We start from the raw sequence: 14,578 nt of genomic DNA, 5'->3' as shown, positions 1-14,578 counted from the left end.
CACATTGGCACGGATTCGGCAGAATTACTACTGGCCGAGACTTACTGTGGGCGTTAAACGTTACGTTCAGACATGTCTGGATTGCCAACGCCGTAAACCGCCATCCGACAAACCAGCCGGCTTACTTCACCCTGTTGACGTACCGGCCACACCATTTGCACAAGTAGGCATGGACTTTCTGGGCGCCTTCCCTACGTCTACTACTAGTAATAGGTGGATAATCGTTGCCACGGATTATCTCACTAGATATGCCGAGACAAGTGCCCGGCAACGGGCAACAGCAGATGAAGCGGCACGATTTTTTCCGGAATCCATCGTTTTAAGGCATGGCGCTCCCGCAGTAGTTGTCACGGACAGAGGTACTGCGTTCATGGCCCAGTTTTTAGATATCGTTCTACGTCTAAGTGGTACCGCCCACCGGAAGACAACAGCGTATCACCCTCAAACGAACGGACTGACAGAACGACTGAATAGGACATTGGCTGATATGATAAGCATGCACGTAGATGTAGAGCATAGGAACTGGGACGAGGTTTTACCTTATGTCACCTTCGCGTACAATACGGCTCGTCAAGAGGCCACTCGCAAGACGCCCTTCAGTCTCGTATACGGCCGTGAGGTTACAACAACATTAGACGCAATGCTCCCTCATGAATTTGACGACAACGAGACGGGTGCTGAAGAGCTAATACACCGCGCAGAGGCAGCTAGGCAGCTTGCGCGTCTGCGAATCCACGAACAACAGGACATTTACGCCCGACGCTACAATCTTCGGCACAAAGCCGTAACATACAACATCGGCGACAAAGTGTGGTTGTGGACACCTATTCGACAGCGTGGGCTCTCTGAAAAGCTCCTACGCAAATACTTCGGGCCCTACATAGTTCTCCAACGCATCAGTGACGTCAACTACGAAGTCGTTCCAGACAGCTCGCACTGTTCAAAGCGCCGACGGCATTTACCCGAGGTCGTTTACGTGCTGCGTATGAAGCCGTACTATGAGGACTGCCAAGACTGCGCAGTTCTTTACCGCTGCTTTCCAAGCGTCTATCATCGGGACGATGATCTTTTCTAAAGGGGGAGCAAGTGACACGACTATATTTGGCAGAACCATAATTCAGCGGGTATGCCCCAGTGGGGACGACGCTGAAGTAGCGCGGGTTTTTAGGCGAAGCGGGGGAAACGAAGAAGACGTTGTTGTTGTTCCCTTGGACGGCTGATAAAGTGCGTTTCTTGGCGGTGCTGCTACGCATACTCGTCGATCCCACGTCGTTACAATATAGAAGCACACTTTGACTACAAATGGGACAAGGTTACCGGCGCTCCGCTTAACGCAACTGCAGATGCAAACTGTGCGGTCGTTCTCATGGTGCAAAGCACGACGTGCAAGTTCAAATAATTTGGGCACATCGTGCCAGTGCACCGAGTAGAGGCGAAGTTCCTGCACAAGACTCTTAAAAATGTGGTTTGCGGACTGGAAAAGGTTGGGTACCGGGTTGTGAGCGTCGTGAACGACAACAACTCTGAACAGAAAAGCGATGTCCCTTTTCGAATCGCCTCTTTTATTAGAATTGTGTAACAGAATTGGTTGGGTACCCGGTACACATACTAAAATACATACGAAATAAGTGGATAAACCAGGAGAATTACCAAGTTTGCTTCTACTTCCTTAAGATACAAACAGACGCGCCACAGTCAGAGCGCATGCAAACAGCGTCATTTCCGACAATCAAGGATCTTCACAGCGAAGGGTGTGACCTGCTGCTGAAACATGGCTATGGGCTGTCGAGAAAAGCACTTTACCCTTTGAGCATTGAAAGGCAGAACGTAAAGCTTGCCTTGCAAGTCTTCAATGATTTCTTACCTGAGGTGTTACGTGCTCTTGGAGCAAAGCACAGCTTATTCTCTTTTGGAGCCACTGCTACATTCATTGAGATCATACTTAAGGGGTGAAGTCGAGGGTTCCACGGAAGCCCATTTGGTCGGGATGAAACATGAAACAATAAAACGACAGACACGGTCCAGATAACGCAGCGCAACAAAACACGACACCAACGCAAACCTGCCCGCACGGCGCCTTTGCCACGGTACGAAACCTACGGAACAACACGTGTGAGCGCACAGAACAATAACAAAGCCGCCATTGTGGCCCGAAAGGCGTGGCCGCTGCAGCAAGGAAATAAAAAATCTGGAAAAAAAAGGAGAACCTAAACGTCATTTCCTCCACACCTTTCTCCTAGCGTGCGGAGGGGCTAGGGCATGGGGTAGGGCCTCTCCTCAGTTTCCTTCCTCCATGAGCCTCACCGACATCACATCATCGTTCGCGCTCGTCGGACGCAGTTGCGAGCACTTTTGTGCTTTGCGCTGGAGTACGTATGTTGCTTTTGCACGGTTTCTTGCTTTATGAATTGTTTTGCGAACCTGCTCACCCATTTATTTGTCACCATTAAAATCGAAACAAGCGCGAACGAGACCAAACCAACCAAACAAAACAATCGCGAGTGGCGTGGGCAGGCGATAGAACAAAACGAGTGGTCGTGCTTGTCCACACAATAACGCGCGTACGTCACTGAAGGGGCCACTGTGATTGGTCACCACATATCGTCGCTCGCGTCCTTCCATCCCCCGCTCCGCGTTCGCCCTTTCATATTTGGCCGTGCTCATCCCGCTTATGGCCTCAATTGGTACATGACCGGGGTAGTTGGAGAAGTATGGGAGAGGCCTTTGCCCTGCTGTGGGCGTGACCAGGCTGATGATGATGGTGATGATCCCGCTTATGGATGGATGGATCTTATGATCGTCCATTTGGAACGGGGGATGGGTTGCATCACCAAGGTGTTGCTATTATATTGCGTAATTTCCCACCTAGAGAAAAGAAGAAAAAGAAGCCCACATGATGAATACCCATAACCAAATTTTCTGACCCCCTATTGTCAACATTGTTTTTGTACCTCTCCGTTTTTATTGTTTCCCTACTTTTCTTCCACCAATCCTCCGATCGCCTCTTACTAATCTGTATTGCAGACATGTTTACTTCCCCCTGCTCTCGCTGAACGCAAGGGCTGGAAAGGGTCCAGTGGTGCCTAGATCAACCGCTGTGTAGATATCTTCTCATTCGAATAAAACATGCTCCATCCTTTCTCTAGCTTTACTTCAGCAAGTATAATTATAGCTCGCTTTATAGGTGCCTGTTCTAAGGAATCCTGATCTCGGTTCGAAAACTAATGTGCTTCTCTTTGAGTTATCATAAATTGTTTCTTTCCCGATTTCTTTTCTTCCAGTTAAGTAGTTACGCATGGCAGGTTTCATTTCGATTGCTGCCACCCATGAGGTTATTTCAGCCTCTCTGACATTCCGTTTGACAGTCTTTGTTGCTGTGTAGCTCACCCTACAAGCCGCATACTTGCTGGTAAGCTTACTATTTATTTTCCCCCAATGTGAATCAATGTTTTTTCTGGACAAATACCTAAACACACTCCTAGACCATTTACTTTCTTCCATATTCCTCAGTCCTTCTTCATAAGAAATTTTACTGTGAGCTTCCCTCACTTCAAAGCTTGTCCAGCCCATATCACAGTGCACAGCTTCATTTGTAGTCTTCTCGTGAGCGACCAATGTGATGCGCCCCATTGGTCTTTGGTTGCTATCGAGTCCTGACTCTACCCCTGATTTCAAGCAAACAACCGCATTTCCAAAAGTAAGTCCTGGAACCATTACCATAACCCGGAGCTCCTCGTAACCCGGAGCTCCTCGTACCTATTCTATCCCCATCACGCTCCATGTTTCATTAAGTCTGTATTTCTCTTCCCCTTTACTGCTACTGTTTTTTCTTTTGTTTCCATGTATATATTGTCTTCGTTTATCCATATACCAAGGTATTTATATTCTTTTACCCGAGGTATTTTCTGGCCGTGCGTTGCAACTGCCTGTTCTCTGTTTTCATTGAATACCATAACACCTGATTTTCTAACGCTAAACTTCGAACATAAATTCTTGGCTTCCGTTCCACAGATATAAGCCAGACGTTGCAAACTATTTTGCTTGTTAGCTAGCAACACAATGTCGTTTGCATGAAACAAATCTAGAAGCTGCTTCTCTACTACTGTACCCGCCTGTTTGTATGACTCATGAAAACCGATATTACTTTCTTCTAGCGCCCTCTCCAACCTCACCAAGTACGTCAACAGCAGTGGGGATACGGGCACCCCTGCTTCAGTCCCTTGTTGATATGAACTTTCTCCTCGTTCCTCATCCCTTCCCATTTTCTACGTAAACGGTGTTTTCTAGGTAAATTTCCTCAAAAGCTGTATACAATCGTTGCCTAACCCTTCCATAATATCCCACAAATTGTTGCGGTCTGTGCTGTCCTACGCTCCTGTAGTCTCTAAAAAGGCCACATACAACGGTCTGCTTTCTACTTTTGATATTTCAATACACTGAGTAAGAACAAATAAGTTATCATCCATACGCCTACCTATGCTGAAGTCATTCTGAAGTTCTGCCAAAATGCCATTATTCTGTGCCCATGCTTGCAGCTTTAATTTGATTGCCTGTATTGCTAACCTTTATATTACCGATGTAATGGTCCTTGGTCTGTACGAGTGAAATGTATCTTTCGCCCCCTTACCTTTACTAATAAATCATTCTACTTTGTCGCCAACTGTCTGGTATTCGTCTATCTTTTAAATTTTTTTCCACTGCTTTCGCCAGAGCTCATCACAGCACATCATCGTGACCGACCTAAAATAGCAAATTATTTTTCAAGTAACAACACTAATAATTAGCAGCCGTCACGTAATAAACTGATGTAGTACGCTTCCAGCATTTCTCGCTCTTCTTTGCTCTTGCCCCTACCAATATTCGTTACATTGCTGAACAAACGGTAACAACTTTATTCATTGCAATGGCGAGGCAAGTTTGCACCGTTATCAGACCCCAGGGAGGAGTGGTGCTCACGCAGGCGGTCATTAATACATCGGCTGGTTTGGCCTATGTAAACTCACTCGCATTTGAGAGGGAACTTATACACAAGCCGTGAGACACATTCCGTGAAACTGTTTTCGTGCTGCGTTGTGCTAACGGGGTTCCTTGTCTTGCCTCGAGAAATGCCCGAGCACAGACCCGATAGCTTGCAAGGGGCAGAAAAGGCTACACTTACACCCTGCTTGGCCGCAAACTTCCAACTTGGCCGCAAGCTCAGTTGATAGTCCAGTCGTTGTGGTGTGAACCAGCCTTGTCCTTTTTTCTTTTGTGACTGATTTTTTCCCTTCAACTGTTTATAATCTGGCCCGGATTTCAACCTTTCTGATCTAGCTTATTTCATGGTGAGCTGTCTTTTTTTCCTTCTTTTGTTATGGACGACGATTCTATTCTAGGTTCCCTAGGGGACCTTCTTCATTATTACCCACTCTGGCCTCCTGAGCGCCCGTGGGCCCCCTAAAAAAGCAACAGTGCGACCACCAAGTCGCCAGCCCACTTGTTGGGTCAGCCTGTAATTAAAGTGGACCTTGTATCGCTTAAAACCACCATACCTTCTCACATCCCCGTTTACTTCGACAAGCTCAATGCCTTTCTCTCGGCTCATTTTCCATATCGCCTCATTAGCAACCACTACGGCTCTTTGTACGTGACTGTCATGTACAAGTACATCCGGCACCGTGCATACCACGGTCTGCACCGGAGGGGACAGCTCGCGCAAGTCGTCTACCCTCTTCGCCATGCGCTGGGCTAGTCCTGTCCCTTTCCTGTTTAGGACGTCATTTAGCCCACCTGTTACCATGACAAGGTAACCGCTCACCACATTGCATACGTTCCACTTACTTTGCTGGCACTCCCTCTTCTGTCACGTCGGGGGACTACGTTGCATTGTCAACCATTCTAGTTCACAATGGCGGCCCTATTCAGCTTTTCCTCGGCTGCTTGAAGTATTTTTTCCACTCCCTTCCGTGCATCACACCCCATATTAAGTAATTTTTTAGCTCTTCGACCTCTTTGACAAGCTCATCCTGGAATGCCTCCATTTTCATCGACATCACCGTTTGGGCCTATTGACTCGATTCCCTCTCCATTCTCATGCGTACTATAATGATGCAGAGCACGTGCCTTCTAGCAAAAACTGATACGCACAGTATCTAAATCCTTAAAATGGCACAATGTAATCCTCACCAATGTTTTAAAAGGAGTCAATGCCGCAAAGACTTAAGATATGCCATGTTTTCGCAAGTGTTCAACCAGGCCGCCATGCTCTCACTTTCCTAACAAAGCAATATTCCCCAGGCCAAAGCACACACAGTAAAACCACTAATACCTCTTAGTCTTGCCACTTCCAAGCTACTATTCAAAGGCTACAACGGCTGGAAATCTCACCCGGTTGCATCATTTAAAGTACGTGGCGCGAAAAGACGCTCTGACTATCCTGCAAAACCAAATATACATGAAACACACCCACACACAAACGAAAAAAGGAGGAAAAAAGGAAACTACCCAATTATTATTTAAAGGCTAAAAAAATCAGCAAATCAGAAACGGAAGCAAGCTCAAAGCATGCACAAAAAACTTCTGATTTCGTCGCTGTCACGGAGTCCTGTGAGCACGTCCACCCGCAGCACGACTGTAGCCCCAACACGACGGCACCATGTTACGGAAATTGCCTGAAGCCCACTCAAAACCGGTATGCTGGAACAGGCGCCGTTCATAGACTTCTCGTAATATTCTTACATCGTGGTCTGTAGTCCTAGCAGCGCGAAAACACAAATTTGATCTAAATAGTTACGACAAAGCGTACGTAATCATTTGACCTCAGCTTGACATGAGACTTAGCGATGACGGATCTTGCCGCTTGTTTCTTGCTGATAGGGCGAAGGGCCAGTAACAAACGCAAATTCGGATTGAAGTGGGTGGTCGGCGCTGTATGGGCGATGCCATGTTGCGGCTGTTAGGGTGGCTTCTTAGCAGCAATTCGGAGTTCCACGTGACCGCGATTGACGATCGAATTATAACGTAGTAGGGCGTGGAAAACAGAAGCCCAACTCTGGCTCCCGGAGAAAGCCATAGTAACTCTATGTCAATATAGAGCATGTTTAACGCGTTCGCACCGACGTCACATTCGTTACAGGAAGTTTATCGTGGATCCCGGCATAAAAAAGTTAAAAAAATTATAATTCATAGGTCTGCGTGGCACACGCAGCGCATTTGCAGCGTATGCGGGAGGAAGCGGCTCCATAGGAGGTCTATTTTCGGCACCACCGCACTACGGGGTGTTCGCGGCCAAGTATCTTCGCGTCGTTTTCGTGAGAACGATCTGAACTGTCCGTCCGGTGTCCACGGCGAGAGCTGCGGATTGTTCTGCGGCTTGTCCTGTTCTATGCACAGCCATCTGCTAAGCCCGATGTTGCTATGTTGCAGCGGCGCGCGTAGATGTACCATTCGCTTCTTCAACAGTGGCATGTACCTCGTGATGACGCGATATAGTGTGTACCGGAGACTAAACAAAGGTATCCAGGCTACGTGGAGCACATGCCACATCCCTTCACCGCGGTCCGGCACGTTGCTATTGATAATGAGGATAATGATGGTTTATTGGCATCCAATTCGAAACGGGGTAGTGACAAGCAGTCACCTAGCCTGATTGAGTTAACCAGGCCCAGCTACACGTAGCATGCAACTGCTATGTGCGACTGGTACATGTCGGGACAACTAATAGAATATAACGGAACTGTAATGCAAAGTATGTACGTATCGCCGCTACGTGGTGCAGATCTCACATTGCGTGTCAAATGAGACGATAGGATGCTAATGATGAGGATGACGATTTAATGGCATTCCCTTTGAAACGGGACGATCACAATGAGTCGCCTCGCCTTCTTCAAATAATCAGGTATGTAATACTTATCTATTTATTTATTTACAGTACCCTCAGGGCCCAGAAAGGTGTTACAGAGGGGGCGGGTACAATAAGATAATAAAAATACATGCTCAAACAATTATTAGTATTAAGGTGATAAATTGAAAACATAATCAGTTATTGCAGTCTTGAAAGATGATGCCTCCTCGATGCAGGCGATGGAGGGGGGAAGGCGGTTCCACTCGGCACTGGTTTTCGGCAGAAATGAGTCAGAGAAAACATTTGTGCGACAGAAAGGAATGACCACTTCAAACCGATGATCAAGACGCGACGACATGTACGAAGGCTCTGAAATTAAGTCTTGTTTAAGCGAGCCGTTTTGGTAAAAGATTTTTTGAAAAAGGCGGAGACGGGAAATTTTACATACATGTTTCACATTACATCAACATTTATACATCTCCATAACCTTCCTTTTCTTCCTCAATACTTCTCTACCTACCTCGTACGCCTACCTATGCAACTACTCCACGGCGTGCCACCTGATGTATTAATATCTAACTGCAATGCAAAAGGCACACGTATAGACGCTTCGCAGCGCGCATCTCACATCGCAAGGCAAATAGCGTGGTACGATGGTAATGATGATCATATCATAAACATCAACCGCGTCTTCTAATGATGGTCATTACGGTTGTTTCTTGGCATCCGCTTTGAAAGGCGACAGTTACATACTCAGAACGACAGAAAGCTGAGCTAGTTGGTAAGGGTTCATTATGCAAAAAAGTGACGCGTGCAGACAGGACATAAGAGTAGAGAAGTGTACAACACGAACGCCGACTATCAACAGAAGGGAGCACTGAGGCGAAAGAAAGAAAGAAGCAACAAAAGCTCATCTGCGCATGCTCAGGTATGGTAACACCACGTGTCAATCGGGTACACGTGCCGGTCTACCTGAGAGATAACTGTTAAGGCACTTAATCTCTTCCTTATGTAAAGTAATCGAAGGCTGACTCACGCACGCACTTCCACCATTTAGATATGCCATGCCTCTACCATAAGACGCGTATCTTCATTCTTATGCCTGTACAATATCGCGCATTCATCTAACTCTGGCGTGCAGTTACAATCTCGGCAATGTAGGGAAAGATTAGAAGGCGATCCACCGGTTAACGACCTCTTATGTTCCATTAGACTATGATTGATACGCCGTCCCGTTTGCCCTACGTAGAACTGGCCACAGCAAAGGGGAATTTTATAAACCACACCTACACGACAGTCAGTAAAACTGTTGTTCTTATTGTGCTTTACTGGACAAATATACGTTCGTTTTTTGCCTTTTACCCGCTCCTCTTTATTCTGTACGGCAGCGCATATCTTATCTAGCTTATTGGGAGCAGTGAAAGCAACATTAACATCATTTCTACTAGCAACTTTTTTAAGCCTGTGCGAGACTGAATGAATATACGGAATAGCCACTACTCGTTATTTCCTATTACTGTTTTCTGTAATCACGTCCGTTCCTCTCGAAACCGACTTCTTTAGGCGCTCAGCCACAGTGGCTACCGCTGCACTAGGACAACCTGCTTCTAATACGCGCCGGACTTGAGCATTAAAACTCGCGCTCATTTTGTGCATGCAGGATCTGGTGAGGGAAGACTTAAGGCACGACATGGCAATTCCGTTTTTTTACTAATTTAGAATGCTTGGATTGAAAGTTTAGCAACGGCATCGAAGATCTTGGGGAGTACTGCCAACAAACATGATTTTGTTCGAAGATTAAGGCAATGTCAAGAAACTGAATTACGCGTCGCTGAGGAAATTCCTTGGTGAACTTTGATCAAAGTGACAAAGTAGAGAAATGTAGCACATTATGTCACCCTTTTGTGTCTGGCTGTTGCAATAAAAGGCATTAAAAAAAGGCTGGCGTAGCTCAGTGGTAGAGTACCTGACTCCCGCGTGGTGGGGCCGGGTTCGATCTCGGCTGGAATAGGCGATTTTTCGTCTCATTCCCGGTGATAGCTGCTACAGACACCGGCGGCGGCGGCTGACACCATCGCCAACCGAAGCGGCTATTGGAATGGGCCCTTAACAGTTTACGCTGTAATACAATTATTTGTTACCAACCTATAGCTAACCAGAACGACCAAGAAACAGAGAGACATACAGGCAAACAGACGGACATACAAATAAATTTATTTACAAGGTCCTGAGAAGGTTTGCACCAGGGGAGAGCTGCGCACCGCTCCCACGTGGAACCAGTTTGCTCTGAGGGGGAGAATAAATCCTCCTACCCAAGTTATATTGCGTAGGGATTTTGCTGAAGGTGGTGAGAGTGTCCCGAAACTCGAGAACCCCGGAGTCTGAGCTCGACCCTGCTCCCGCATGGTGGGTTATTGCGAGCGCTTGCGAGTTGTTTGGCACCTCTCCTGACTGGCCTGTAGAGGAGAGCTCAGACTTCCTCCGGGATCATCTAAGCCCCGTATTATCCAGGTACATTTCTGTTTGGTCTGCAGCCTTCTGTAAGCCTAATTCAACAGCTCCTTCGCTTCCTCCCGTGCACCAGATTGTGATGTCGTCAGCGTAGAGCGTATGATTGATTCCTTTTATGTCGGGTAGTTTTTGCGATAGTTTCTTCGTGGCGATGTTAAAAAGCAGTGGTGAGACTACCCCTCCTCGTGGCGTGCCTTTGGGGCCCAAAATTGAAATTGTCGGGCTTGAGGTCACCGATTTGGAGCGTGGCCTTGCGATCTCTGAGGAACGAGATGATGTATCTGTGGAGGACGTCTCCCAATTAAGCTCCGAGATGGAGTTCAGAAAGTGAGCATGGGATGCATTGTCAAAGGCCTTCTCCAGGTCAAGATGTAAGATGCCTCTTATATCTCTAGTGGTATTGTCAATGATTTGATACTTGATGAGCTTCATCACGTCCTGCGTTGACAGGGCTGTACGAAAGCCCATCATGTTGTACGGAAACATTCCATGTTTCTCGATGTAATTGGAAATGCGATTGTGTATGACATGTTCCGGCACTTTCCCCACGCAGGTCGTGAAGGAAATGGGTCTGAGGTTTGAGAGACTCGGGGGTCTTCCAGGCTTTGGAATGAGGATTGCCGAGGCCATTTTTCAGGACTCCGGGACAACCCTTCGTTCCCATATCCCATTGATCTCCTCTGTCAACCATTCTATGGAGCCATTCTATTTTAAATAATGTAATAAAGATTGCTCCGTTAACCTAGTACTTCTTACCACGAAATGAGCGAAGACTCAAAGGACATATCGCCTTGGCGCGCTGCTCTTGGTGCAATGAGAAAGCACTTCCACACGGCCTGTCTGTTCCCTTCGGCGTCACTTGAGTGAGTGACGCAGCTCCCACAAACCCGGCAGGTTCGCAATAAAAAGCTTCCCTTCTATTAACAGGTTGCACGGGTGCCGACATGCCAACGAATGCCTTACGCCATGAACCAGACCCTGTTTGTGGCAATGCTCTTCCGTACGAGCGCACGCGCTCCGTACTTCAGATGCGTTTCGTCTATTTCACTCTTTGCACAGTCCCTAAGAGGAGCTCAAGGCAGAAGGCCATATTGCCTCCTTATACCTATAAGGGTGGATGTTGCCCGTGTGTAGTGAGTTCTAAATGATAGGCGCATGGTATGCCATATAGCGATGAGATCGTGTAGATATATCCTGTTTATGAGTAACGAGCTGAAAGCAGTCTTTGTTCTGTAACTTTTAGGCTTACCATGGTTTGCTGGTCGGCTTGTAGACATGCGCATTAAACTGCAGCAGTGCACGATAACTCATAGTTGACCATGAGGTAGATGTAGTAGTCATACGGATATGTCGATAATCATTGAATGATATATCATAAATGTTCTTGCATTGAAATCTTTAGACTGAAGCCTGAGAAGTTGCCTATGTTTTTGCTCGCGCGAATGCAGGAACGGCAAGCAAGTTCTGCACTGAAAACGGCACGTGGTATTTTAGCCTTCAGCATGGACAGCTGTGGACCAACTATTCCCAGTGCATCACGGGAAAGACCTCGGACAGTCTCACTATACTCGAGGCAAGTGGCCCGACAACGCTCAGAAAAGAGTGTTCGAAAATGCTGTAATCTGATCTAGTAGACGTTAAACCATATCAAAACTAGGTCTTGCATATACAATTTCTAGAAAACATTCAAGATAGTGTAGCTGCTCACCTAAATGTTGTCATTATCACTATTTCACCACAAACTAAATATGCACCATGCTTGCTTTGAGGATATTTTGTGCGAATAATAAACTTTTATGTCGCAAACATTCATCGTGCAATGTGCTCAATTTTTGTAGGCGTGCATATTCGGTACTTGTTTCTCGATCTCTTCGTGGCATGCCATCGTGAAATTTTCTGCAACTGTGTTATTTTTCAGCCTCACCTTCCAACCATCAAGCTAATCTCAAAAGTTGGATACACCGTGTCTTTCATCAGCCTTCTTATTGCGTTCACCATCCTGGCTTCGGTGAAGTAAGTTCAGGTCTTCTTTTGTAATAATCGTTACTATTCCAATTTCACACAAGTGAATATGGGATTGCGTGCATGTGTAAACGCAAGCATTGCTTCTTGGAATGGCCTTGTGCGCTACCTGCTAGAACACATAGGGTAGGAGCATGTATTCAAAGCATCAATATTTGAAACATTTCAAAAAATGCGTGTGATGCTCTACCGCAATGCGAAGACGTGCGATCGTTCCGGACCAGCGGCAAGTTATTTTTTCATCCAATTTGATTCGCATTATTTTATGATATCCTTCAAACACTTATTAAGTACAAGTAATTTCCCCTATGTAGTGCTTGCTGTCAATGTTTGTTGGCTTCTAGTGATTACTAACAATCGGACCCCTTTGTTGACTCCCTGTCTTCTCTTTTGTGTGTATATATATATATATATATATATATATATATATATATATATATATATATATATATATATATATATATGTGTGTGTGTGTGTGTGTTTGTGTGTGTGTGTGTGTTGGCTAGGGATGCAAGCGGTCCTTACACTCGTTTGCTTCCAAGGTGCCATGAGGGATTTAAGACTTACTGCACTGACGTCACCAGGCTCTTCCTTGACATGGCTCTCATACTATTCGGAAGACAAATTACAACGTCTTGTTAGTAAAAAAAAGAAAAATAAATCTTGACTTGCTGTATCTTCCGGCTCGACAGCAATGTCTGCATACTAATATTGACACGTGTATTTATATTTATCGGGCGACCAGGTTTCACCGCCTAACAAATCTTATCGCGCAGCGCGGGACGCGCTTGCATGTATCCGAAGTTTCTGGAAAGTTATCGATGCTTCTATCCGCGTGTCTGTTGTCGCCGAACCTTGTGTTATCAGATTTCATCGCGTGACATGAATGGTGTAGAACTTTGTGGAAGACACGCGGGTCCCATCAGGTAATCTGGAACATTCGACGACTGATCTATAAAAGCCGACGCGCTTGACCCGCTGATCAGATTTTCGACGATCGCCGACCGTGTTCGCCGCTATCGTTGTGCTATAAGTGTAGCCTGTTTTTGTGGGCACAGGTTCGCCCAATAAAAGTTAGTTTTCTCGTTCACAGTATTGCTACTGTGTTATTGCTTCTTTCTTCACCGTCACTACCACGTGACATCTGGTGGAGGTGCTTTTCGTCCATGTACAGGACGCCCCCGACAAGCCGTGATCCCAGCCCAGACCGCGAACAGAACACCAACGTAATCCCGGACCACCGAGCAAGCCGCCGTCTTCAACAACTGCCCCCGGAACACGGACTTCTACCTGAGAAGACCGAGAAGATTGTGGCCAAGGCAACCGCAATGGCAGCCCCAGCGTCCCCCATCGTCCTGCAGCAGCCCAGGGAACCACCGACGTTCCGCGGTTCCACATTTGAGGACCCGGAAACCTGGCTGGAAACGTATGAGAGGGTCGCTACGTTTAACAACTGGGCAAGCGACGACAAGCTACGACATGTCTATTTCGCATTGGAGGACGCCGCCAAGACGTGGTTCGAGAATCGAGAAGCCACCTTGACGACGTGGGACCTCTTCCGAAGCGGCTTCCTGAAAACATTTCAAAGCGTCGTGCGAAAAGAGCGAGCCCAAGCTCTACTGGAGACAAGAGCGCAGCTGCCGAATGAGACGATCGCGATTTTCACTGAGGAAATGAGCCGTCTGTTCCGCCACGCTGACCCAGAAATGTCCGAGGAGAAGAAAGTACGTCTACTGATGCGTGGCGTAAAGGAGGAACTTTTCGCCGGTATGGTAAGAAGTCCACCGAAGACCGTCGACGAGTTTCTTCGTGAGGCGACGAGCATCGAGAAGACACTGGAATTGCGGAACCGGCAATTTGACCGACGCACCAAGCCAACAAGCTACTCCGGAATTCAATCACTGGCCACGGACGATTTATGCGAGACCATCAGGGCCATCGTGCGCGAAGAACTGCGCAAGGTCTTGCCATCGTCGCAGCCTCAAGTGGCCTCGATCGCCGACGTCGTGAAAGAAGAGGTGCACCGATCGCTAGGAGTTCCTGAGGTGCAACCACAATTACCGCAGCCCCAGCCAGAAGCGATGACTTACGCCGCCATCGCACGCCGTCAAGCTCCCCCTCCGCGACAACGCCAGGTCCCTGTAACGCCGCAATTCCGTCGTCCACCGCCGCCGCCGCCAGCACGCCCACCCGTCGCCCAGCGCACCTACGCGAGGAAGACG

General features: G+C 47.1%; 1 protein-coding gene across 1 annotated transcript in view; it reads left to right on the top strand.

Moving 5' to 3' along the window:
* Window positions 1-14,578, top strand: part of LOC135921240 (secretin receptor-like) — a 323,541-nt gene that overhangs the window by 29,992 nt on the left and 278,971 nt on the right. Inside the window, exons 4-5 of the mRNA XM_070531477.1 lie at window positions 11,782-11,906; window positions 12,252-12,346. Coding sequence (XP_070387578.1) covers window positions 11,782-11,906; window positions 12,252-12,346 — 220 coding nt within the window. The remainder of the gene's footprint in view (window positions 1-11,781; window positions 11,907-12,251; window positions 12,347-14,578) is intronic.

The sequence above is a fragment of the Dermacentor albipictus genome, chromosome 1, assembly GCF_038994185.2.
Source record: "Dermacentor albipictus isolate Rhodes 1998 colony chromosome 1, USDA_Dalb.pri_finalv2, whole genome shotgun sequence".
Taxonomy (NCBI): domain Eukaryota; kingdom Metazoa; phylum Arthropoda; class Arachnida; order Ixodida; family Ixodidae; genus Dermacentor; species Dermacentor albipictus.
Note: the sequence above shows the minus strand (reverse complement) of the source record. Positions and strands in the feature narration are given on the sequence as shown.